This window comes from Corvus moneduloides, chromosome Z (genome assembly GCF_009650955.1).
Source record: "Corvus moneduloides isolate bCorMon1 chromosome Z, bCorMon1.pri, whole genome shotgun sequence".
Lineage (NCBI taxonomy): Eukaryota > Metazoa > Chordata > Aves > Passeriformes > Corvidae > Corvus > Corvus moneduloides.
This window is the reverse complement of record NC_045511.1, coordinates 32,509,918-32,537,013: the sequence shown is the minus strand read 5'-3', so window position 1 is coordinate 32,537,013 and position 27,096 is coordinate 32,509,918. Positions and strand designations below refer to the sequence as shown.

Genomic DNA, 27,096 nt, shown 5'->3' with positions numbered 1-27,096 from the left:
AAATTGTTTCTATGTCCCCAGAGAGGGAGATGATGCCAGTCATAAAGAGAGGTGGTGCAAGGAGAAACCAGCATTTTACCTGCAGTGCCCTCTCCTGTGCAAAGCTGCGTTGACCTTTGTGCTCAGAAAGGTGGAAGGTGAGAAGGTTTGCCCAAAGTCTAAACCTTGCCCCCAAGCTGAAATGAGCTGTTTCTGGTTGATTTGCAGGATGGTGAAGGAGGGGGAAGCAGCCACAGGAGGATATGAAGATTTCCTTGGGCAGAGGCACTCTGACGTCTCCACTGATCTGTACAGCTCACAGTTTGAAAACATCCTAGACAATGCATCTTTGTACTACAGTGCGGAATCGCTGGAGACATTGTACTCGGAGCCCGATAGCTACTTCAGCTTTGAGATGCCACTCACTCCCATGATCCAGCAGCGCATGAAGGAGGGTGGACAGTTTTTAGACAGGACATCAGCCTTGGGGCACACAGATGTCCTTGACAGGGAGGTGAAGGGATCTGGTGAAGGCATCGCCAATGGCTTAAGGGATGCAAGCGAAACACTCTTCAAAGGAGATGTCACAGAAGTCTCTCATCTGGAAAGGTAAAAGTGTGTGAGCTTTCTGTGTGCCTGCTGATTTTTCCCGAGTCTCTGTTTACTTTCCTGTACTGTCACAGAGTGTAGCTTTGCCTCTTTTAACACTGCAGATTTTCTGCAGGGAATAATTTCCAGGGTGACTGGAGGAGACAAATGAGCCATCCAAACCTGCCATTCATAAGAAAAGTGCAAATTTATATTATGAAGGTTTATTAGGCAATGCTGATGTGTTGATAAAAGTCTGTCTGGTATTACCACATCTCTGGAACCTGTCCCTGGAGGAGTTAGTTACTGGTTACAAATGGACCTTGTTCAGCTCCAATTCCTACCTGAATTTATTGGCAGCAACTTTAGCAGCGGTAACACTTTGTGTACACAAATGAGTTGTCCAAAAGCAGTTTGTGATATGGATGTTCAAGATCTGTCTGGGCATAGCTTTTCCTCTCTTGAGGCCAGTGGGAGTTTTGAACGTTACTTCATCTGGGGTGGGCTTTTGTTCCCACCACGTTCACAGGTTAGCTGCTTCTTTCATTTGTGCACTTACTTACTGAAAGAGGAGCAAGCGTTTCAAAAACGTTAATAATTTAATAATGTTTAGGTAAAGGGGGGGATGAGAAAACCTATTAAAAGAAAGAGTCATATGAGAAGCAAAAACTAGGCTAAGTGGTCAGAAAATACTGTACAATTGTAGAAAATCACTCTATGTGCAAACTTTTCTCATAGTGTGTTGTCAAAGAGAGTGGGTACAGTAAAAGGCAGCCACAGACAAAGTGGGAGGTTGAGTTAGAAGCAGAGCACTGAATGTGCAACTCACCTACAAAGTGGTGAAGGACCTTGTGAGTGACAAAGATGCCTCTGGTCTCCATCTTCCAGGGACAGGATGCTATCTAAGAGTCCTTGGACTATTCCCTTAGATGGACCTAGTCTAGTTCAAGCTTTCTGGGGAGTAAGGGTAATCTGTTTTATTTATTTTCTGCTAAAATGAAGTAAGTCCTTTGAGCAGAAGTAGTAACTTTACAGATTAAGGTACAGTTTGCTCTTAAAACAACTGGCAAAAGGACTTAGCTGTTTAAAATATTTTTCCCTCAATCATATAGTAAAAAAGGTGTTTAAATCTTGTACATGCATGGTGCCTGCCAGTAGGCAATAAGTGACTGCTAATCTGCAATAACCTGTATGGAGCCAGAAACTGAGGTCAGTCCTGAGGCCTACAGCTCCTTACACCAAAACGAAAGACTGACATAAAACTGGACAGTGGAGAACAAGCAGCACGTTCAGGTCCTGATTCTGTTACCCTGTAGCTGCAGCATCTAGTATGTAAAAGATACTGTCAAGGAAGGCCCACACTGGCTCATCAAGACAAAAATTATCACAAAGACAAGGTGTGCTTAGATGAGGCACATCAAGTGCCTGCCTAATATGGATTTCACTTGGAATTAATTTTAGTTTGGTTCTGCAGCCATACTGATAAACCAGCAGTAGATTTTAAAATTCTTTTTTCCTCACTGAATTTAAAGGAGAAAAAAGAAGAAAAAAAAAGGAGTGGCAGCGGGTTTGTTAGGGACAAGCCTTGAGGGCTCACCTAAGGTAGGTGCCAGTAGGTGAATGTCACCGCAGCAGTATGGCTAGCCGTAAGCCAAACAGAGTAATCCTCCTATCAATAATCTTACAGCCAACACCACCCTTCCTCCTCCATTATTCTAATATCATGTTGTATTGCACCAGGCGCATATTTTGTGTGGTGACTGACAGGTCGTGAGTACTATTTTGTTGGAGCTAGTGGGGAACCACGGTGTTAAGAGTGCGTGGGTGAGAAGCAGTGTGTGCGTGCTGGGGGTGGCGGGGGGTTTATGGAAGAGAGGTCAAGGCGGTGTGTCATGGTGATGCTCAGGTGAGCCAGAAATAGCCTCCTGAGCCCTGGCGGTTCAGGGAGTTTGAACGCGCGGTTGTGTTGCCCGAAGCGATCCGAGACTTAGGTTTACCTAAGTCTGCGTGTTCGATGCGGGTATGGCACCTCTGTGCCTGCTGCTGAAGCCCCCTTTTCCTACGGTGCCTTGAGCCTGCGGTTGTGCTTGGGGCTGCAATTCCTCACGCGTAGTGCACCCTCCGCACGGTTCCAGCCCTCCCGGAGGAGAAGGGTGGGGGGAGGCAAGCCTCCCGCCCCGCCGTGCAGTGCCCGGCCCTGCGCGGTGCCGCCGGAGCGCTCCGTGCGCTTTGCCCGGCCGGGGCTGCCCCACTCCCGCCGCCCCCGCCTGGAGGAGAGCGGCAGGAGAAGCCCCTCCCGGAGGGGTGGGGGTTGCTGTCGGGGCGCGGCATGTGGATACTGGCAAGTGCAAAGGGAAGCGGGGGGGATTTTGGGTGCGGAGCATTTGGGAGCAGAGCAGGGCAGTGTGGCTGTGCGGGACAGCAAGGAGCGTGAGACACACACCCCCCTCCTCCCCCCCCCTTTCCGGAAAGGGTGCTGCTAACCCGAGCGAGCAAAAACTGAAACCAAAATCTCTGCAGTGCCTTCTGCTGTAGCATTTCGGTGATACAAAAAGTGGCTGGGGAGGGAGCATGCTTCCAAGTACCAGCACTAGTTAATGGGGGAGCAGTGTGAAACACGTGCAGTTCTTCCTGGCCCAGTGCAGAACGGGACGGCCGACTTGAGAGCAAAGAGCTGATGATTTTACACCTGGAAATAAAGCCGTGTGCCAGGTGGGAAAGGAGGAGCCGGGGCTCCCCGTGGTCATGCCCTCCTGATAGCTGGTAGCTGAGCACCACAGCCCCTTTGGCACCTGTCCGGAGGGTAACTCACACAGGGACTGAGGTTTTGATGCATAAGGACAAGGAAACCTGGCCTCGTAATGAATAAGCGGGAGGGTAACATCCTTCTCCGGTCTTAGGAAATTGCTGGCTTTGGGAGGGGTCAGCTCTGGTATGTGAGGGCCGGTCACATGCCTTCAGAACTGAAAAAAAAGAGGAAAAAAATTATTAAAGGCTTGCAAGCTGCAAGCTCCTTTGAGCTTCTGGGTGTCTGAAGATTTCATCCCTGCTGTCCTCCTTGTCAGCTGCTGGCCGTGGTTAAGCGCAGTAAGTCGTGGCGAGAGCTGTATGGTGGACCTGCTTGCTTTGACAGCCACCTGCCGTGCTTCCTTAGGGTAGGGGGATGTCAGCGTTCCGTGGGTCTTCCTGCAGAGCAGGCTGGTTTACTTTTGCAAGTAGTCCTTTCCTGGCATAATTTAGGTGCCCTTTGTGTTTGGCCAGTGGAGGAGGGATGGCTGGGGGAGAGCGGCATGCAGCTTGCCTTCCTTTGGGACTCTTGGTGTCTTTGGGGTGGAGTTTATTCTCTTTCAGTTCTCTGAAATAAGCTCAGTTGGTTAGAGCATGGTGCTAATAATGCCAGAGTTGCGGGTTTGATCCCTGTGTTGGCCATTCACTTAACAGTTGGAGTCGATGATCCCTTTGTGTCCCTTCCAATTCAGAATATTTTGTCATTCTGTAGTGATTATCCCTTGAGGGGAAAAAAAAATTGTGCAGCTGAAGTAGCCTTAAATTTCCACAGGAGGGGGTGGGAGAACAGGGGGAGGAGGGGTAGTGTGTGAGGTTGCAGAGCTGAGCGACAGCCTTGCTGTGTGTCAGGGCACGATGAAACACGCTGAGCCGCAGGTTGCCAGTGTAATGAAACTTTGTAATAACAATAAGGACGTTACATTTGTGCCGTGTTTGGTGCCCTTGTCTCTGTGTTATCCTTGTAGAGGCATGCAGTCCCCACTGTCACACCCACGCCCCAGGTGCTGTACTCCTCCCTTCCCATGCCAGTGGGCTGCGTTAAGACGAGAAAGGCTCAGCCCTCCTTTCTGGGAGTTTAGTCTTACTTTTAGAGGCAGTAAGGAAAACTGTTTGCAAGCTGCTACCAAGACTCTGAGCTTGAGTTTGCATTGCCTGGACTAGGTGTAATCATTTGCAAATTGATTCAAATTTGTGATCCAAATCAGAGTGGGATGAAGGGGTTGTGTTTCCAAAACAGTAAGGTGAACCTGAGGGGTAAAGGAGTTATCTTTTCTGTGTATACCACAGACAAAGCACCTGCATGACTACATGTGAAGTGTGAAATTACCTCTGTGATGATCTCTATAATTCCAGACTTTAAAGACTGGACTTCTTTTAGTCTTTTCTTTTACTGCACGCTTCACAGTATGCTTTCCATTCTCTCTTCCCTTGTATGCTAGAGTCAGAAGAAGAAAATAAAAAAACCCCACAAAACAAAAAAACTTACAGCATTTCTTTTCCTGCCATAGGTGCCTTTTCCTGTTGTCTTGGGAAGTATGGTCCCTGTTGGTCGGACATTGCCCAAGATTTTTCTAAATCCAGAGAGAAAATAAAAAATCTGTATTGCAGCTCCTAATCCTCAAAAATGCTGAATATTTGCCACCTGCCATCATCTTCAAAGAACTGCTGGTGCTCAGCAAATTCTGCAAGTCCTGTTACGTTTTTTCCCCTAGAGATGCAAACACAAATTTAGTCACATACGTATTCAAGAGGGGAAGAAAACAAACTCCCTAAAGCAATCTGGTGATTCTCAGAATAAATTCACAAGAATGTAGCCTGAAATTCCCATTGGGTACCAGGTTACTTTTAATTGTTGGGGCATCTTATAGTACTTCCCATGGCGGATGTTGGGGCGTCTTATAGTACTTCCTGTGGTGGGTATTTTTCTTCTGTGTGGGTCATTTCCAGCAGTTTCTTAGTTGGCACTCTGCTTATTCCTTCTTTAAGACAATAAACTTTGTTGACAGATAAGCCCAGTTTTGACTCCTTTCTCCAGGTTGTTTCTGTAAGTTTCTTCCCAGTTTGTCAGTACTCTGCATGCCAATTATAATTTTCAGTTTGCTCACTGGTATTTTTGTCCAAAGTAGCTTGTATTTGATTTTTCAATGTAGTTACAAGACTCAATATTTAGAAATCTAACATGTAACCTTTATACATTCATTTGGTTAGTCTGTCTGACAGAGGTCTGGTAGAATTTTTTCCACTTTGAAGATTCATTTTGTGACCTGGTTGAATTTTTTATTTAGTGTGAAATCTGCTGGGATTCCTGTTTTTCTGAGTGGATGTTTTTTCACCTTCAGACATGCCTCAGCTCATGACTCTGGGACCTAGGAAAGATAGGTCAGTCAGAACATGGTACTTCATATTTGCTGCCAGCCATATGTCCAGGATAAGGAAGGTTATTCAGAGGGATGGCATTGGTTGTTGTCCTAGAAGAGCAAATGCATCAAATTCATCTGCAGCTGGTGAGCAAACAAAACAAGTGTTGGATCCCATTTGCTGGCACATGGTCTGATGCATCTGTCAGTTGTTGAGCTGCTGCTGACCACAATATGCTGGCATGAGTGTGTGTTGAATCCAGGTAAAGATGAAGTGGTAGAATTCACGGGGGTAGATTTCTGACACGACTTGCATTTTGACAGCTGAGGATTTGCCTCGTTATTACACAGCCTAGTAATTTCTAAAATGTTATGCTACAGTGTTGACCTTGGTATGCCTTCCAGGAAGGTGTCATCAGTTTATCAAGGCTCTGGAGATACGCTGTACAGAGTTTGCCTTTGCTCTGGCTAATGAGGTGCTTGGAACACCAGTTTAGTGAGAGTTCGTAAAGCTGCTTCTGGTTCCTAAATAAACTGTTGTTTTAGGGAAGAAAGGGCTGCTGACTTTTCGCCTCTTCAGTTCCCAGCCTCCTCTGAAAATAAAACAAACAAAACAAAAATCCAGGAGCTGACAGAGACAGAAAAGAAAAAAAAAAAAGTGGAGCAGCTGATCAGTTTGCTACACAAAGCGCCTCAGTATAGAGTTGTCAGCAGCTCAGCTTCTAAGCTGGCATCTGTTGGCATATCTCCATTAAAGTCAAAGCCATTTAGGTCAGGAAGCCTTGATTCACCAAAACCGAGGTGTCTCTGCCAGCTCTGAGCTGGTCCTGAAGTGGAGCCTGCTGTCTCATCCATTAGCCATGACTGGCTGTTAGTCAAGCCCCTCTCCACGTTATTGCCGGTTAAGGCTCTTCTTCCTCTGTGTGTGTGTTGGGATAGAGAGAGACAGAGCCTGGCAGCTGGCAGGATGGCATAGAGGCATGCATGTCTTCAGATGTGATGCTGGAGCAGCGGTGGAGAAGAACAGGCCACAGAGCATGCAGACTCCTTGCTAGCACAGCTGGGTGAGCTGTGGGTTGGTTAGTGGTTGTTTTTTCTTTACTCACTATTATGTTTGAGGACAGCTGGTTCATTTTGCTGCATGGTTTCAGTGTAAAGCTCCTGTGTGATACTAGTGCCAGTGCTCAAGTGCTTCATCTGCACATTTGCAGGGAAGCCTGAACCGAAAGGTGTAAGCACATGTATTTTTATGGATGTGTTTTGCTCCCTGCCAGGGAGGACCAGCTGCCTGGTTAATACGCACTTCCTGAGCCAGTCTCCCAACAGTTAAACCAAGCCCAAGCACAGGGGGGGAGTACTCTGCTGGCTTCCCAGCTTTGGTCCTGTCCTGGAGGACCCTGCAGGAGCCTTATAGGGAAGGAAGGTCATGTGGGTGCTGAACACAGGGGTGGCTCTTGACACCTGGAGCAGGTGGGCTCTGAGGGGAGAGCCTGAGGGTTCCTGAAACATGTAGGGGCTGGGTGTTGTCTGAGCAAGGTCATAGGTGTGCCATGCATCTGTTTTTTATTTATATTTGGGGGCAGGTGGATCAGATCCTGAGTGTGGGGCAATCCTAATGCAGTCTGTATGTCTATGCATGTCAGAAATATCCATTGCAGGGAAGAGCCCTTGGATACCCCCTTTGGCGAGGACCAGGTTTTCACTTCCTAGGCATGGTGACATTAATGTGGTGAGTGTCCCTTTGCAACCACTAACCCTTGCCATAGCAATGTATAGAGCCTGAGGTCGAAATGGAATCAAACCTGAAGTATTTTTAGCAAGACATTTGCACTTCAGGTGGCAGCGGGCCAGCATGTCTGTGTAATAAAGTACAGGCTGTCTCTCAGAAGGGCTGCAATCTTGTCCCTGCATGTGGCGAGACTTCTTGTTCTAATGCTGTGATCCTGTAACGACAACGATTGATTGAATTTGCTGTATACAAGCCTACCAGAAATGGCGTTTTCTGAATGCTTTAGCTGTTAGCTCCCTTTTTTACAATCGGTAGGAATCCTTTTAATCAAAGGAAAAGACAAATGATTACAGAAGGGAAGAGGTTATTTTTGAACAGCGGTGTGCATTTCAGCCCCTGAAATTGACTTTGCATATGTATTGTATTGATAACCAATAGGGGATTACAGGGATTGTTACTTTTAACTTTGCTCCTCTCTTTGTGATGTGACAAGGCTGAGGTACTTTATCATGGATGCTTGGTGATTACTCTGGCTTGCGGACACTGTCCTTGCTTTGTATGTCCTGGCTGATGCTGTGTTTGTGAGACACCCACTGAATTGAGTTGCAGCAAAGTGCAGCTGTGTCAATCCTCAAAGAGGGATCTACTTCAAAGCATCTCTTTGAAGAGAATCCATACGTAGGACTTCAAAGCTGATTAAACCATTTGGAGTAAAACAGCACACTGAGTCATCTGCTAGGAAAGGGCATTATTTTTATTTTTTTATTATTTTTCTCCCCTTCCTACAGTTGTATCTTGGAAGAGCCCTGGAGCTGAAGGTAACTGGCAAGGTACATCATTGCTTGAAGTGCTTTTGTGTTCACTCTCTCCTGGCCCTGAAGAATCTGGTTTGGACCTGCAGCAAAGCTGCAGCACAGCCGTTCCCAGTCCGTTTGTGTGGTCGGGTCATTTGTAGCAGGAACTGAGTCATCACATCCCACTGCTTCTGGGATTTCTTCACTTTCTTCAGTGGGGCTACTCCTTTCAGAGCCAGGCTGTTCAAGCTCAGCTTTTCAGGTCCCTTTAAACAAAATTCAGACAGTGCCACTGCTTATGTCTGGTCTGCTCTGAAATGTGAAAGGGTATCATTCACTGAACAGCCACATCTCTCTGAAGGGTTGTAGAGCAGGGATTTGTTTCCTCAGGGCAGGACATAGGGGGTGGAGGGGAGGAGTGGGGGCAGACACCTGACTGTTTCTGCTTTGTCCCTCCCATGCTTCCCTCCCATGAGGGGGTGTTGAACTAGTAATAGAGCATGCTTTTCATGGACAGAGTTGACGGTTATGGAGGGAGTGCTGTCCTGCTTCAGAACTGGCATGAGAAGGCTCGGAATGAAAGCATTTAAAACAACAGGGCCAGCACTGTGCTGCAGAGGGTGATTATCAGCTTCAGTGTGGCTCCCCAGTGGATGCTCTACCCCTGCTGAAAACAACATCGGTTCTGGCCCTAGCTTCAGCATGCCAGAATGTCTCTCCACCCTTCCTTAATTTAATCATTGCTCTGATAGATTTTGCTGGCAAATGCCTGACACAGCCTGCCTTGGAGTAAAGCTGATGTTAAAGGCATGCACACTTATTTGAGAAAAGTTGCTTTTCCTCCTATTCCCTCCTCCTCTCTTTCCAAGAAGACTGTGAAGTTTCCAGCCCTGTCTTATCCAAGCTCCCCCTACCATCAGTGCAACCAGTGCACTCCCTCTGGACACGTATGCTAGATGAATTAGTGTTCCCTGGGGAAGGAACATATGCATCCAGGGGAGTCCATGTGCCACAGAACATATGCTGTGCATCAGTCTGGTAAAAGTGGCAGGCAGCAGCAAGCTGGGGTGATTGGAGCGGCTGGGATGAGGACAGTACTTAGGCTGAGTTGTCACACCCTGCCACTCGGTGTCAACTCTGAACATCACTTCTTTGTTAGCAGCTGGGCCAGTTGCTCTGTGCTTTTACTCCACAGAGGAAAATGCTAATATGCATTTCTTCCTTGGGACGAAGCAGAGAGTTTTTTCTCCATGAATTTGCTGCAAAATGAAGAGCATACCAAGGTTTAAGGCATCATAAGCTCATACTCAGGCTGAGGTTTCCTCTTGCAGCCTAGTTGGCTGGGAGAGTGGACCACTGAGATATGAGGTGTCTGTATCATTATTATTACGTTACTGGCCTTGCTGTGTTTTTTTTCCTGAAATTGCAGCCGTTCTTCAATCAAAACATTGCTGTGTAGAGTTTCAGTTTTGGTGGTACCTGGGATGGGAGACAGAGGGGAATAAGTGAATCTAGAATATTCTCCAACAGATGAAGTGTGCTAAGTGCTGAGCATGGCAAGACTGAGATATCTTGGCATTGGGAGCTAAATCACTGTAGAACTGGTTGATAATTGAATAAGTGAAGAAAACAGTGTAACATACTTCAGACTCTGCCTAGCAGTTACGGTGTGTTACAGGAAAGCTGGGAAGCCTGGCAGAGCTTACAGTCTACAGCTTACATGTTTCATCTGTGAGCTTGGAGAGGTGACTATTGCTGTTAGAAAGTATTGCATTAACCACAGCAGCTGCTTATTGAATTCGTGCAATTTCCGCTGGATATGGTGGTCACAGCCTTGGTGCATTCCATGTTGGTCTGGGAATGCTTTGACAGAAGGAGAAAGGATGCATCAGGAGTGCATTGCTGGGGACGGAAGTATCAAGGTCTGTAGACCTGGTTTCTGGCCACAGCCCATGTGCTGCTGAGACTGGAGAGGTCTGGAGTTTCTTTGTAGCTTCTGTTTTCTGTGTTTTCTAATAGCAGAAATTAATGTAAGTGTCTCTGGATAAAAATCAGCAGCCATTGCTGGACAGGCAATTACCAGTAATACCATTACAATCGCTTTTGGCCTTGAGTCTAGGATTAGGGGGAATATAATCTATTACATTTTTCAACCTGCTTTTTTCAGTGGAGGTTTCTCATTTTTATGTGATAAACAGTAAAGCTGCATGAGAAATCCATGTCCAGCCTTGCTCTGTATCACAAAGCCCTTTCTTGGCACTGTTTTGATGGTAATGCTGCTGTGGATTCTTTATGTGTAGAAACTGTAGACTGCAGAAGAGAGACCTATTTTCAGCCTTGGTTGTTCTTACCTCTTGATTAGAATTCGTTATAGCACTTTACAGAGGGAGGCAAGTGTTACTGATTTCAGCAGATTGGTAAACTGAGGCATGGAGGGAAAATGATGCACCTGGAAAGCATTGAAAGTAAGAGGAGATATTAGCCTTTTCCCTGAGTAACACCACTTGGACCCTGCTAAAATATCCTGCCCTAAAGGCAGTTTGCACAGTAGCCATGCACAGGGCATCTGCATTTCCTAAGCCCTCGGGGATACAAGCACTGAGTCTTCAAGCCACCTAAAATTCTTGAGAACTGAAGTCTCAGTTTAATGCTAAGAATCTATAATTTCCCCTGAACAAGAGGCTTACATTACAGGCAACCTGTATTGATTTGACAACCTTTTTGTACTTGGTACTTTTGTACCAAGTACAAAAAGTACTCACTTAGTGCTTACTTCTTGTACCAAGTACAAAAAGTACTTACTTAGCCCCCCCTTTGTACTAAGTAATAAGCTAATTAACTGTCAGAATTAACTACTGGAATAGCAGAAGCATCCCTTATTCTTCGAGGCATGTATGGGCACCATCAGTCAGGATGAAGCTTTTAATCAGGGAAGTTGAAAGATAAGGTTTCTTATTCTGTTGACTAGTTTTGGCAAGCAGGGGAAAGAGCACATCCTCCCTCTTGCTGGGTGTTCCTCCTTCACATCCCAGCCACGGCTCCGAGAGGCAAAGCAGAAGCTGGGAGCTGCCGTACTGCTAATTTCACTTAGTGGCAGATGGTGGCATTTCCTTTCTTTCTAAACTTGTGGTGGTTTGTGGTAACGTTGGCTCTTGTAGTGCACTGGTTCCTAGCAGAGTACAGATGTTCCTTGTCAGCTTTGGCCATCTTTCAGGGCTATAAATACTACCTTTAATGAAGTGCAATGGTGAAGGAAGACTGTGTCTTATAGTGAGGTTCTGTGAGTTGGCGTGACTTTTGATGCAGCATTTGTACATGAAAGACTCTGTAGATGTGTTAGCTCACCTGGGTGTTCCCTTGCTCTTGTCAGTTGTTAGAGATGGGAATTTTCAACAAGTTGTGTCTGATTTGGATGGACAAGGTATTGCATGGGGCATGTGTCAGGGTACTCTGTCATTTGCTTTCTTCACAAGTTTGGTATAGGCCAAATTTGGAGAACTTCAGACGTTGACTAGTTTTGGAAAGGGCCAAGGAGGCATTTTCCACAACAATGATGTCAGGAGGGGCTTTTTTTCTTTTCTGGGATAACTGATGGCCAGTAATGTTAGTGTTGTTGGAATTGTATTTACAGTATTAATTTCCTACTAGAGCATTGAGACCGACCCCATTTTTGTTATAGCACCTTTTTATTTACGCTAAAATAAATGCAAACCAATGCAAATCCCCAGTTCTTGCAGGAGCAGGTTAGATTTCTGTTTTCCCTGGATACTTGATAAAGAAGTTGTACCCACAGGGCAGATGTATGATATTTCTGATGTTGTAGCAGCACTGAAAGGATGGAAACAGAGGTAAAATGGAAAAATCTCCTTTCTGTACATGTCCTTCTTTTAAACCATGGATGAGAAGAGAGGTAGGAAGCAGGTGATGATTTGTGGCATGCAGAATACTAAATATTTCCATTTTAAGCTCAACTTATATGAACATCTCATCTTTAAGGAGTTAATAAGTGGCTAGCAGACATCTGAGTAAATGGCTAGACAATTGTTACTGGAGCACAGCGATCAGTTGTTTTAACCATGGCCTGTCAAGTCTGAAAATTACAGTGGTGTGTGAAGCCGTGGTATGTTATTTAGAGTGCTGTGTGTTTAAAGTCATCTTTAACTCATTCCACTCATATCTGCCCTGTGCATGACCCTTGCTGATCATTCATTAGCCCTGTGTAAACGGAGTTTTAGTAGAAAGAATTTCTATATATTACAAAAACACAGAAATAAAAACAGAAATGCTGTCAAGCGCACACATACACAGAGCTGAGATTTTGCAAAAATTTTCATGCCATTGTCAGAGAAATGCTTTTCTAAAGTTAAAAGCCTGTGTTTGTGCAGGGCTGTGTGTGGTGGGGTGCATTTTTTGGTGTGGAGGGCTCTTTTGTCTTTGATAGCAGAAGCAAAACAGGCGCACAGCTCAGCCAGAGCTTTCCTATTTTACTAGAGGTGGGAGGAATCTGCAAGTGCATGATTTATCTAAAGTGCCCTGGGATTGCCATGCTGAACATCTTGACTTTGAGCAGCTGATGAGGGAAATAATTGCCACCATGAGGGAGCAGGAGGGAAGCAAGGAATTCCCCTGGCTGGCATGGGTGGCTTGTGTCTCTCATAATCCAAACTGGGTTCCTTGCTCCGAGTCCTGCTTTTTGTAGCAGTGCCTTCCCATGGGATGTCTGCTGCTCACGGGTGATACAGAAGCCATTGAGAGCTCTGGTGATACTATTTTAGATTTAAGGAATTATATTGTTTCCAGGACAACTGGGGAAGAATGGGGAAGGGACTTGTTCTGACTCAGCTTGGAGTAACTGATCACCCTGGCTTAATCGCTGCATTTCTCCTGAAAAGTGGTTAATTGCCCACTTTTACAGAGGCCTCTTCAAGCCAAGCAAGCAATTGGGTTAAAAAATACTAATGCAAGAAGCACTCAGGTGCAGTTGTAGGCTGATAATAGCAAAGAGCTCACTCTCAAGTGAGCCCAAGCTGAGGATCCTTAGCACAGTCAGAAGGATTTGTCTGTATTTGGCTATGTTAAACACACTTAACTTCTGCTGGCTGCGATGTCAATGTCCCTGTTCTACACTGGTCCTTCAATTAAGTGGATGTTGTTACATTGTGTCATCTTGCCTCCATACAGTTAATTGCATGCTATTCTAAGAGGAAACTCTAATGTTATCTTGTTTTTCTTCTTTCCATATTTTTTTCATCTCATAGCAATGTTGAACTACAGAATGTGGTGTTAGACTCCGGTGCAGCCATGGGGAACAATGAACTTCAGGAGAAAGATGCCACTGGAGCCCTTGGCCACGATCTCAGCAATGGCAGCAGCAGCAATTTGGAAGCAGCTAGGCGCCTGGCTAAGCGCCTCTACCATCTGGACAGATTCAAACGCTCTGATGTGGCAAAACATTTGGGTAAAAAGTATGTGATGATATGAGTCCTTTGGCCACATTGTTCTTATTGCTGATTCTGGAGGGCTTCACTTTTGAGTGATAACCTTTGCTTATTTCTTTGCTTTTCTATAGCAATGAATTCAGCAAGCTTGTGGCTGAAGAGTATCTTAAATTTTTTGACTTCACAGGCATGACGCTGGACTATTCGCTCAGGTAAAATTCCACTTGTGGACTTTGTTTTGTTTAGTAACTAGTGTTGTCCTGATTTACGTGTCCTTTTTGGGGTGTAAGAAGGTGAAGAGAGGACTGCGATATATTTTGGGGACAGAACTTTCCTCTTCTCTTTGGCTTGATGTGCTGCCATACTCTAGTGCTACTGGAGTGGTGGCACTTGGAGAGGGAAGTATTTGGGTAGACCTGCTTAGAAGATGGTCCTTGATACAGAGGAACTGGAGAAAAGTGTCCAGTCACTCTCAAAACAGGGGACTTGTAGTCTGCCAGGTGCTTTTGAGGAATTACGGTGTTGCTCACAGCTGATCTGCACAGACTTTCTGGCTGATGCTTTCTGGAGCTTACTCTGCTTTGCTGTAGTGTACTAAGGCCAGGGTTTGGTGTGACTTGGCAGCACCCCTCTCTGTGTCTCCCTGAGGCATCCAGAAATGTGTAGAACAGCAAAAGCTTCCATGTGGAAAAAGCTGCAGTGAGTTTGGTAACTGTTGGTGTGGGTGTTTGAAAACCCAGCCCTTCAATTTTCTTTCCTTTTTACACTGGAATCAGGCCTCAATACTGTTTATTTTCCGTACTTTTTTTCTGAAAGTCAAAACACCAAGTTTGTGTAGCAGTGGCCTGTTAGTGCAGTTGCTGGTGTTCTGATGTTTAAGGGGATTTAAATGAGTTTAAATCATTTGACTGAGGTTACTTAAGTGGGATTTTTTTTTCTAATGATACAAATCCAGGAGGTGTGCATGCACTTCTTAGCCCCCTTGCAAATGCATTTCCGGGGGTCTGATACCCTGAGATTATAGCAGATCCAGGGCACCACCTGCCAGCTGAAGGTGGTGGAAGTGGAACATGCCTGCACAAGCATGAACCACCTGGTCCTGAAGCAGGGGGAGCAGAGCCAAGGTAGAGCACCTGCTCAGCACAGGGTGGGAGCTGCTGGGCAGTGGGAGGTCTGCTGCTCATTCCAGGTTTTAGCACCCCTGAAGCATGATGCTAAATATACCCTTCTTTTAAATTGTGAAATCCAACACATAATTGCTTTGTGGCACATATTTAGGAGGTGTCTGCTCCCTGTAGATCTCCTGTTAATATTAATAGTTATGACCTTCTCTAAAATGTGCCCAGGCTCATGTAGGACTTAAACAAGCCCGGGGGGTTGTTGAGGTTTTGAGAGTAGCTGCAGTAATTGCTGACTACATGCCCTGAGCATGCAGCAGCAGCTGGGGACAAAGAATCATCCTGAAGCCTGGGGAAACTGAGGCATGCTGCCTTGCGCTTGGCAGAGAGTGAGAGGTAACACTGCTGTTGTTGCTGGTTCGCTGACAAACTGTGGTTTATTTAGCACTTTGGAGGCAGCTGCCCAGATCCGTGCTACCTCCCAGCTGCGGGAGGCTGTTGTGCAGCATCAGGGAAAAGTCTGAGACCTGGGAAGGGTTGTTCCTTCACCGTCCACTCCCTGGATCCATGTTGCCCATGCACTTCCTGCGTGCATCTCTCGCAGCCTCTGCAGGACTACTGGAGGGGAGGAGTTGGGGTGGCTGCTCCAGCTCCTCTCAGTGTCCATTCTGGAGTCCCACCCTGGACATGGCGAGAGCAGTCTTCAGGCTGCCCAAGGAACTAGTTAGTAGGTTTCACTGGGAAAATGCTTTTGAAGGTGCTGGGATCCATCAGTGCTGGTCACCACCTCCTAAGGGCACAGGAGCAGGCAAATCCAAAATGTTGGATTGTCAGCAGACAAGGCTGAAGGCTAACTGGAATTACCAGGGATCTTCTGGAGCTAAGACAGAAAAATATGTTTGTCCAGTGGGAGCAAGGTCAGGTGATGTGGGAAGAATACAAAGTTGCTGCTCACCACTCTAAAGAGAAAATTCCAGCTCACAAATTTCAGTTGGAGTTGTACATGGCCAGTACTGTGTGGAACAACAAAAAGATATAAAAATAAGTCAATAGAAAAAGGCAGTGCAGAATGGCTCAGTGCCTTGAGCTGGAGGACTGTGGCTGTGAGAATGATAAACTCCCAGCTGACTCTGAACTTGTGTGGGATCTGCTGCTCCATCTGAATCCTCATAAGTCTATGACGCCACATGGGATTCATCCAGAAATACTCAAAGAGCTGGCTGATGTCATTGTGAGGTCTCTCTCAATGATTTTGGAATGGTCTTGGGTATCTGGAGAGGTCCCAATTGACTGGAAACGGTCTAACCTTCAAGAAGAGCAAGAAGGATGATGCTGGATACTTCAGGCCTGTCAGTCTCATTTCAGTGCCTGGTAAAATTATGCAGAAGATTATTCTGGGAGGTATTGAAAAATACCTGAAGGTAGTTCAGTGATTGGTCACAGCCAGCACAGCTTCATGAGAGGAAAGTCCTGCTTGTCCAACCAAATTTACTTTTATGAGAGGGTAACCCACCTAGCTGATATGGGGAAGTCAGTTATTACTATATTTTTTGATTTCATAAAGCTTTCAGTGCTGTTCTCCCAGGACTCTTCTGGAGAAAATGTCCAGTCCACAGCCGGATAAAGACATCCTGTGGTGGGTGAGCAGCTGGCTCAGGGGTCGAGCACAAAGGGTTACAGTGAATGGGGTGACATGAGACTGGTGACCTGTCACTGGTGGGATTCCACAGGGCTCCACCTGAGGCCCTGTGCTGTTCAAGATCTTCATAAATGACTTAAACACAAGACTCGAACATATAGTAAGTAAGTTTGATGATACTAAACTGGGGAGGAGCCATTGACTCCTACAGGGAGACTTTGATGAATGAGAAGCCTGGGCAACTACCAACTGTGTGAAATTTAACAAGGGCAAGTGCTGGATTCTGCACCTGAGATAGACTGGGAAACGTGCTGGAGAGCAGCATTGTGGAAACGGACCAGGGAATCCTTGTGGAGGGCAGGTTGAATGAGTCATTGTGCCCTGGCAGCCAGGAGGGCCAGCTGTGTCCTGGGATGCGTCAGGCACAGCATCACCAGCTGGGCAAGGGAGGGGATTGTCCCACTCTGCTCTGCACTGGGGCAACCTCACCTCCAGTGCTGGGTGCAGTTCTGGTGTCATCAATATGAGAAAGATACGAAGCTATCAGAAAGTATCCAAACAAGGCTACAAAGATGGTGAAGGGCCTGAGGGGAGGTCAGAGAAGGAGTGGCTGAGGAGACTGAAGGGAGACCTCATTGCATTTACAACTTTCTCACAAGAGGAAGAGGAGGGGCAGGCACTGATCTCTTCTCTGTGGTGACCTGTGACGAGACCCAAGGGAATGGCTTAAAGTTGTGTCAGGGAGGTTTTGGTTGGACATGAGAGAGAAGTTCTTCACGCAGAGGGTGATTGGTCACTGGAACAGGCTCCCTAGGGAAGTGGTCACAGCGCCAGCCTGACAGAGCTCAAAAAGTGTTTGGACAATGCTCCCAAGCACACGGTGTGATTCTTAGGGGTATCCTGTGCAGAGCCAGAAGTTGGACTTAGTGATTCTTGTTGAGTGCCTTCCAACTTAGGGTATTCTGTGTTCTCTGGTCTTCCTGGTGGGCAGAAACTCATCCCTGTGGCCCTTGGCTGCAGCATTGTGCTGTGAGAGTGAGGAAACTGCCTTGTTTATTTACCAGATACTCTTTCATCAGTTGCCTCTCCAAGTCAGCTTCCAAGGGTTAAGGGTGCTGTGGAGGAGGAGAAGGTGGAGGTCACTGGTGCCTGGCATGGGCAGGGAATGTTGCTGGAAAGAGCCCAGATTGGGGTAGGAGACAGAAAGATGGCTGATTCTCAAAATGTGCCTTGGGAGCTGTTGTGGATTTAGGAACAGTATTCCCCAATTTAATGTTCCCACTGAAACACTTCAACACATATGCTACTTGCTCCTTTCCCCCTCCCACTGTCCTTGGGGTGTCTGGAGAGGAGAACTGGAGGCACAAAAGGCAAAGATCAAGGGTTGAGATAAGAAGAATTTACTGGAAACAGCAAATGAAACTAGAGAAATGAGCAGTAATGGCAAGAGTATTAATAACAGAGTGTACAAGAGAGGTGAATGATTCACATGCAAGTGCTCGCCATGTGGAAACTAGCAATACCCTGACTGCTCTGCCGCACAACCCAACCAGAAGGGACTCTTTCCCCCACAGCCACTGCGCATGACCTGAGGTGATATGGAATAACCTCAGGCTCCTAGGCATGCCCGTCCTGGCTACTGCAAAAATTATCTGTCCCGGCCAGAATCAGGATGTTTTCCACCCCTTGTGCTATACCATCAATATTGCGTCCAGGTCCTACACCTCCCAGCTACATATATGTGTGTGTATATATATAAACACTAGCACGAGTGTCATTTTCATAGTCAGTGGCTGTCCTTTCAAGATGTCTGTTGAGTTCATTTAGTCCATGACTGTAGGTTCTATGTGTTCTAGATGTCTTCCAGTACAGGAGGGCTGCTGTGCTGTTGGCTGGTTGCAATCTGCCTCAGGAGCTCATGACTGGTGAATGTGGAGCAGTCCATGTTCATTCTCCACAGTAGTTATGGCATACAGTGGCAGTGTCATTCAGCAAACAGTACCATACAATTCAACATTACAGACCGTTCTCACCCAGAAATTGAATCCCCTTGAGCTACACCTCATGTTTCCCTGTCCCTGTGCATTATCCACCAAGTGCCCTCAGATCCTTGAGCAAAACATATCCCATGGATGAATTTGCCTTTGCAAAAAGGCAGGACCAGTCCAGACCGTGTTTCCTAACACATTTCTCATACATACCACAGGGACTTTATCCCCTTCTGTGGTGCATAGAAGTTTTGATTGGGCAGAGCCAGCTTGAATGGTAGAACCTCTTGTGTTAACTAACCAGGAGGCCTTTGCTAAGTGCAGATCCCCATCTTTGAAGGTGCCACCACCCATTGCTTTCAGTGTCATCTTTAACACTCCATTGTACTGTTCAGTTTTCTCAGAGGCTGGTGCATGATGGGCGGTATGTTATACCCACTCACTTCTGTGCTCTCTGGTCCGTGTGTCTGTGGGGCTGTTTTTGAAATGAGTCCCACTCTCTGACTCAGTTCTCTCTGGGGCACCATGTTGCCCCAGGAGTTGCATCTTGAGGCCCAGGATGGTGTTCTGGGCAGGGGTGTGAAGCATGGGGTTCGTCTCCAGACATCCAGTGGTTCTTTCCACTGCTGTAAGCACATAGTGCTTGCCTTGGCGGGTTTGCAGCAGTGTGGTGTAACTGATCTGCCAGGCCACCCCATGTTTGTGTTTCGACCATCATCCACCACAACAGAGAGGCTTTGCCCGCTTGGCCTGCTTGATCGCAGCTCATGTTCCACAGTTACGGATAACTGGGAGACAGTGTCCATGGCTTGATCACAAGCCCACATGTGTGTTGCATCTCTTCTCTGATGACCTGAGGTGTCTTGAGCCCACTGAACCAGAAATAATTCACTCGTACGTTGCCAGTCCAGATTAACCTGAGACACTTTAATCTTGGTGGCCTGGCCACCTCTCCATTGTTGCAATGTTCTTCAGCAGCCTGAGTCTTGGGCACATGTGTATCTCATGATGTACTTCTACAGCCAACTTCTCTTACCAGGGCAGCAATTTCCTGCCACGATTCATCAGCCCAGGTGTGTTTCCCTCTGTACTACCGACTGACCTGTCTCTGTCAGCCCAGCCACCCCAGCACAGCATTTGCCACCCATGAGTCAGTGTAGAGGTAGATTGCTGGCTGCTTTTCTCATTCAGTGATACCTAAAGCCAGCTGGACAGCTTTCAGCTCTGCAACCGGACTTGATCCACCTTGTCCTTCAGTACCTTCTCTGACTCGTCACAGAGGGCTCCATACAGCCGCTTTCCATTTTTGATTTGTCCCTGTGATACAAAAGGAACTGTCAGTAAAGAGAGGTATTGCTTTCATTTTCAGGTAGCTGATTGTATGGTGGGACCTCCTCAGCATCTGTCACCTTCTCTTCCTCCTTTGATGATGGTGGTCTGAAATTTTCACCTTCAGGCCAGTTAGTGATGACTTCCAAGATTGCTGGGTGATTGGGGTTTCCTATTCAAGCTTACTGTGTGGTTAGAGAAATCCAGTTACTCCACAGTGGCCTGTTGTGTTGCAGGGACTTTCCCTTTGAATATCCAGCCCAGCGCTGGCAGTTGGGGCACCAGGAGGATCTGTGCCAGTCACTTCTGAGGCAGCTGCAACCCCTTCACAAATTGCCAGTATCTCTGTTTCAGTGGGGGTGTAGCTGGCCTCAGATCCTTGTTATGTTGGAATGTTTGTATTCCCAACTCCAGAACACCAGGGGTCATTCTTGAGTCTCCATGTGTCCTTATTGCCAGAGACTCCAGGAAGGACCATTCTTCCTGGCTGCACTGTGGAACATATTTTTTACATTTTGTATTGTCCTGACTGGCCACTGCATGAACAATCTCCTGTTTAATTTGTTAAAAATCTTGGTTTTGTTCAGGACCCTGCTTGAAATCGTTCTTCTTTGGGATCACATGATAGAGAGGTTTTACAATCTGATTGTAATCTGAAATATGCCTCCTTCAAAAACTCACCGTGCCTAGGAAAACCTGTGTTTCCTTCTTGCTAGTTGGTGGGGACATAGCAGCTATTCCATTGACCATGTCCATTGAAATCTGATGACATCCATCTTGCCATTTTACTCCAAAATACTGAATTTTCTGGGCAGGTCCCTTGACTTTACTTTGCTGTATGGCAAAACTGGCCTTCAGGAAGATTTGGAGTGTCTTCTCTTTCTGAAAAACTCCTGCTGTGTTGCCGTGCGTGATCATGTCATCAATATATAGCAAGTATTCTAGGACCTCACCCTTTTCCTTACTTCCATTTCCAGTGCAGTCTGGATCAGCCCACGGCAAATGGTGGGGCTGTTTCCACCCCTGGGGCAGTCAGTTGCAGGTGTATGGCCCACCCCTCCACATAAAAGCAAACTGTGGCCTGCACTCTGCTGCTAAAGGGATGGAGAAAAACATGTTAGCAATATCAGTAGTGGCACCACTTCGCTGCTTTGGACTCCAGCTTGTACTGAAGTCCCAGCATGCTGGGCACAGTGGCACTCAGTGGTGGTGTGACTTCATTCAGGCTATGACAGTCTGTCAGTCCCCACTTTCTACTGGGCTTACACACCGGCCATATAGGACTGTAAAGGGTGAATGAGTCTTGCTGACCACTCCCTGGCTCTCCCGTTCACAAATCATCTCATGGATGGGGGTCACAGAGTCCCAGGTGGTGCAGTATTGATGGCGCAGCGATGTGGTAGCGACTGGTACCTGTTGCTCTTCGACCCTCAGCAGTCCCAAAACAGGGGGACCTCTGAGACATCAGGCAAGGTGTCTAATTTCCTGTCTCCACAGCAGCTATCCCAAAAGCTCTTTCAGGTTGAAATACCCTCTTTTGAGGTAACCTATGCTAAGGATGCACAGGGCCTCTGAGCCAGTCACAATGGGGTGCTTTTGCCATTCATTTCCAATCATGCTGTCTCCAGCTTCCAGTACAGTCAGCTGTTGGGATCCCACTGGCACCCCAGAAAGAAATGGCTTCTGTCCCCACATAGTTTGATGGTATCAGGGTACATCATGTGCTCATGTGACTAAAGCCTTACACTCTTGTGTGTCTGATGTGCCAGGGCACTGGATCCACACAGTCCAAAAGATCCAGTTGTCCCTTTCTTCTACTTGATTGGGGTCTGTAGTTCTGGTAATAGTATGTGTTACTCACCTCTTGTAAATGTGATCTAGAGGTCCCTTCAAGAGGATCAGAAGTAACATCAGGCCTTATATTAAAAATGAACCCTGTCCTGGCTGGAATCAGGATAGGAACACAAAGTAGGAAGGACAGAGAAACCCTTCGAAGATTCACTTGTAGTTACTTGTGAATTGGGTTACTTGCAATACATTACGTGTGAAATTAAGTTATTACCAGGCAGATCACACTCTGTAAGGGTGTGAGATTGTTGCAAGTACAGCCTGTCTCTGACCTTACATCAGAGAGAAAAATTAAAGTTTATGCATCGAGACTAGATAGATGTGAATGTTCCAGCAATATATTCCATGCCTCTCAGATCTGGTGTTAGTTTCAGTCTCATGGGATATTTAAAAACTGTCTATTAGACACACATTCTCTATGTGTTCTTACTTCAGATCCAGAAATTTTGTGGTTTCAGTATTTTCTTAGAAGCATCCTGATAAATGAATGCAGAAGTTCATCTTTGGCTGTGAGACATATTTTTCTATCAGGAAGAACAGCAATGTGGTTAAGAGGAGGGATGGTCAATTATGAGAATAAAAGGGAAAAAAGATGTGTGTCCTCCCCACTTCTCTGCACAGGCTTGCTGGCTATATCCAGTGAGTGTGCCAGGCTGTGCACCAGCCCGGCACCCTGGGCTCTCACAAGCAAGAACCTCAGAAGGGCCAAGTTACTCCTCCTGCTGTTGAAGCTCAGTGGGAGATGTTGCGACTCTTCTGCCTTCTTGCCCAGATATTTTCTGTAGGTTGGGTAGTCACATTCCTCCCTGACTGATGTGGTTCTGGCCACTCTGATAAGTGACCACACATTTGGTGTTAGCTGTGAGTGCTGTGCACTTGCTTGACTTCAGCACCTGGAGTAGCTTGTCTGATTTGGAGAGCAATACCAATGAAGTAAAGTCTAAAAAAAAGGTGCAGGAGTGGTGGGCAATTAATTAGAAGACGATAGGGAACATCCTGGATGTCTTGTCGTGCATAAAGAATATGTGTTCCAATTCCCTGCCCAAAGAAAAAAATACTTAAAAGTAAGAATAGCTCTTTCAAATGGTGGAATTACTTACTATTTTGTATATTCTTCGGCTGAGACCAGTGGTAATTTAAGTCTTCCTTCATTTACTATAATGTTGGAGTTAATTGCACACGGAATGATAGCCCAGTTTCCTAGAAAGGCTCCTTGGAACTGAATGTCTGATGTGTGCTTACATACTTCTTGCTGTGATGTGTGCTTTGCTCTGTGCACTGTATGAAGCAAAAAGAGATTTACTACCTTAATTTCACTTTTTTTCCCCACTGCTCTTTTAGGAGTTTCTTTAAAGCCTTTTCACTTATTGGAGAAACTCAGGAGCGAGAGAGAGTTTTAATCCACTTCTCCAGCAGATACTACCAGTGCAACCCAAACACTATTTCTTCTCAAGGTAACTTTGTTTCTGATACAAAGGTCTTTGCTCGGTGGTGTCGTCCTTCATTCTCACCTTCAATAGCACTTATGGTGTATGCCTGGAAAATGAAGCTATGTAGTACTGTACCACACTTTAGAGACTGTCTGTAGTAAGCATTGAAACTCTCATCAGGAAAGGTGTTCAGACCTCCTCAATATAAATCCTCAGTTGTAGCACCTCCAGGTATGAATGTCCTCAGTTGTGGTTTCTGGTCTCGCTGACTTTGGTGTGTGGTACTTGTACTCTGGTTGCATTCATTTGGACAAGAATAGGTCCCATGTCAGGTGGCAGAGAAGCTGTTTGCTTTCCATGCTCCATTCAGTGCTTGTGTCTGCATGCACTGGCATCAGGCATGCCAGTCCTTGCCAGTTGTGGGGGTGAATTTTGGGTGCTGTATTCAGACCCTGGCATGGTTTCATCTCGACTGGCTAACGTCAGTCAGAGTTATCCTCATCGCCAATGTTTTCACTCAGCTTGGAAATAGATGAGGGAAACAAACAAGTACATAGATCAAACCTGAGAAAACTGGGAATGCAGAAGAGGACAAACTGTCTGGTGGCGTAACTGCTGTGCTCAGCCAGACATGCTGGCAGAGCCACGTGGCCCTGTGATTGCAGCACACGCTATTCACACACTGAAGGAGGAGGTTGAAAAAGGCAATCATGGGTTAGGCTGTACCTTTAGTTTCAAGTGTCAGAAAGAGCTGCTACGTGTGGAGGTACCATTGCACTTCCTTACCCCTTGCTTTGTGACCTACCCCTGTTGCAGTGAGATGATGTTTGGGCACTTTGTACCTGTTCAGCTTTACTGGCTGTCCTGCAGGGGAGGGGAGTAGAGTAAGACAGGATCTGCTCCTGCCCTGTCTCTTTCCTCTGCCTACTGCCTTTCTTATTTCAAGACCCTGTAGGCAGTCGGGTAGAATTATGTGCATCATGTCCAGACTGAAATAATGACTTGCCTGGTGATGTGGCTGCCTTACTCTAGTCCAGGGTGCAAGAGGGAAATTGTGACTTCGGACCCTGAGTAAGCATTTAGATCCTGCACACTTTGCTCGGGATCTTAGTACTGGGTGCTGTTTTGTATATATATATATGTATGTATATATGTATATATATATATGCATATATATGTATATATGTATATATATATGCATATATATATATATATATATTGCACCACAGTGTAAGAAAGTTACAAAGCTATCAAAAAGTATCCAGAAAAGGGATATGAAGATGGAGAAGGGTCTAGAGGGGAAGCCAAATGAGGAGCTGTGAGATAACTTAGTTTACTGAGCCTGGAGAGGGGGAGACTGAGGGGAGACCTTATTGCAGTCTACAGCTTCCTCATGAGGGGAGGAGGAGGGGCAAACAGTGATCTCTTCAGTGTGGAGAAGAGATCATATGGTGACGTGTGACAGGGGTGAGAGAGAATGGCTTAGAGTTGTTTCAGGGGAGGTTTGGGTTGGATATCAGGTTCTCCCAGAGGGTGGTTGAGCACTGGAACAGGCTCCCAGGGAAGTAGTCACAGCATGAGCCTGACAGAGTTCAAGAAGTGTTTGGACAATGCTCTCAAGCACATGGTGTGATTGTTAGGGATGTCCTGTGCAGAGCCAGAAGCTGGACTCCATGATCATTGTAGGGTGCCTTCTAAACTTGCTTGGAAAGTTGATTTTAAAAGAGCTTAAAGTACTAGTACTTTTCCCTGAGGTGGGCACAAAGAAGAACTTGACAAAGTTCCCAGGATGTTCAAAACCAAACTTTCCTAGCAAACCTTAGAAGATCAGGAAACTGGAAAAATTTAAAACAAACATTCAATAAAAAGAAGGCATTTCACAGAGCATGACTTAGCAAACTTTACTCATCCAACCTTAATTACCCATATTTCAGAAAATGGAAATTACTTGTAGAAAAGAAGAGATGAAAGAAAGAGAGAAAACCAAGATATAGCTACTGCCCTGGACCGTGGTGGTTTCAGCTTCCATAAAATCCAAATACAATGGGGACACAATCACACATCCTGGGGTCTGCTCTGGCCTCCTGTGGCAAGCAACCCCCATCGGAGGCTTCTAGTCATCTGGCCACCCTGGGGCTTGACTGGGGCTCCAGGGCAGGGTGTTGGGCATTGCTTTCAGTGTGCCAGGAATTGGTGGAAGTTCTGAACTAGAGGCTCCAGAGGGGGGTGGCATGTGGAGCAGTGCACCATCCCATTTTTTTCAGAGCTACTCCCTCTACACACACATAGCAGTTGTTTTGAGTCAGTAATAATTCTTTTCTCAGACCTTCAGTCTCTCAGACTTTCCAACTAACTGTATTCTCTGGTTCTATGAATCTGACTTATTGCTGTGGGCCTTGGCCACAGGCTTAGAAACCCCTGGAGTCCTCTCTACCCAACATGGAGCCAAGGCAGCATAAATAACTGACTGTGCTTCTCCAAAATTAAGTCTAATTCAGCTCTGAATGAGGACTGAGACGGGGGGAAGAAAAACAGAATACCCTGCTGTACCCACTCTTGACACAAGAATGAATGTATTTTACTTTTCCCTTTCTGCATTGAAGTAAATGAAGAAGGTGTTCATTCAGACTGTGGTATTGGTATTAGCAAGCTAAGAGTGACAGCATGATTTCCTGTCTTGTTTGCTTCATCCGTGGGTGCTGCAAGACAGTTTTGACAGTTACTAAAAGATAAAAGAGAGACAATTCTGGTTTGGCAGCTGTGTGATGACCTCATTGTTCATTTATTTAATTATGTGTATTTCTTGATAAAATAGATTCTTATAAAAGGAACAGACTCAATTAGTCTACGAGGCTCAGTTTCAGCTTCTTAAAGGTCCATATGTGGTTTTGCATGTGACTCTGGTTATGTCTCTTTCTGCAGATGGAGTTCACTGTCTCACGTGTGCCATGATGCTGCTTAACACAGACCTGCATGGCCACGTGAGTATGCACAGCTTTGTGTAGACTTCTATCCACACCGTGCTGGGATGGGGTGGTTTTCTGGCAGTCCCTGTTCTGGTGGCCTTCTTCTAAAGCCCCTGCAGACATCAAGCAGTGAGAAGGGTGCACTCCCAGGCTGTTGTCCTGGATGGACCTTTCCAGCATGCCTTGATCAGTCATGTGTAAGCTGGCATTCTGCCTGGCTTTGCCATAATGCCTGAGCATACTCCTTGTCCTCAGGCCCATCTTTCTGGTTTGCTTACCATCCTTTCTGCAGCAGACCCTGACCAGGAAGCTGTGCTTGGAATTAGCTTCCCCTTTACAGTATGTATAAACATGTGGGAAGGCAGAATAAAGACAGGAGGTGAAGAAGTTTGGGAAAGGTCACAAAGGGAAAGTGATGTTTGCAGGCATCCAGTTGCAGGGGGCAGACCTGGTGGAACCAGAATTTTGCACAGATAAGTCATGGGTGTACTCAGAGCCAAGAGAGTGGAAAGGGGCATGTGGGCATGCTGAGTGGCAGCCATGTGTTCCTGCACTGCACACCTCTACCCACTGCCTGCCCAGGGGAAATAGCATTCTGGTTTGAGTCCTCTTAGTCACGCTGCTGCAGTGTGCCAGCAGCCTTAGGATGGATATTTCAGCACCCATGGTGCAATACACCTGCTATGCAAGGTATTCCCGTGCTGATGGGAGGCTTCCTCTGCCCTGGGGTTAGGATGGAGTGGGTAAAAACACAGGGAGCATGACATGATAGTGTGCAAAAGCGGTGGCTTCAGTCAGGTGGGTCCAGGGCTTCTCTCTGGCCATCCACTGCACTTGCAAGAGCTCTTCCAGGAGGGTATCCCTTGGGAACTTTTACACATTGAGGGTGCTGGGTCAGGCAGCAGGACATGGAGGCACCCTGGGTCTGTCTAAAAGGGCTGCTCAGCCCCTGTGGGTGTGGGTAATAGAACCAAGACTTGTGTGTTCACTAGGAGTTTTGAGACCTACCTCCCATTAATTGAATGCCTTTGTCTAAAGGTTGTGGAAGCAGGAGAGGAAAGGGAGTTGTGAAGAATTTTTTTCTCTGTAGGCTTAGCCTTCCCTAC

At 46.4% G+C, this 27,096-nt stretch overlaps 1 protein-coding gene across 5 annotated transcripts in view; it reads left to right on the top strand.

Annotated features, from left to right (window-relative positions):
- Positions 1 to 27,096, top strand: part of PSD3 (pleckstrin and Sec7 domain containing 3) — a 112,775-nt gene that overhangs the window by 27,577 nt on the left and 58,102 nt on the right. For 3 of the 5 annotated variants that reach the window (XM_032096846.1, XM_032096845.1, XM_032096847.1), the window contains 5 exons: positions 208 to 588; positions 13,493 to 13,699; positions 13,804 to 13,884; positions 22,936 to 23,048; positions 25,947 to 26,005. In XM_032096846.1, the coding sequence (XP_031952737.1) occupies positions 208 to 588; positions 13,493 to 13,699; positions 13,804 to 13,884; positions 22,936 to 23,048; positions 25,947 to 26,005 (841 nt within the window). Of the gene's footprint in view, positions 1 to 207; positions 589 to 3,573; positions 3,723 to 13,492; positions 13,700 to 13,803; positions 13,885 to 22,935; positions 23,049 to 25,946; positions 26,006 to 27,096 lie in introns of those variants that run through there. The other 2 variants (XM_032096849.1, XM_032096848.1) reach the window with 2 other exon arrangements.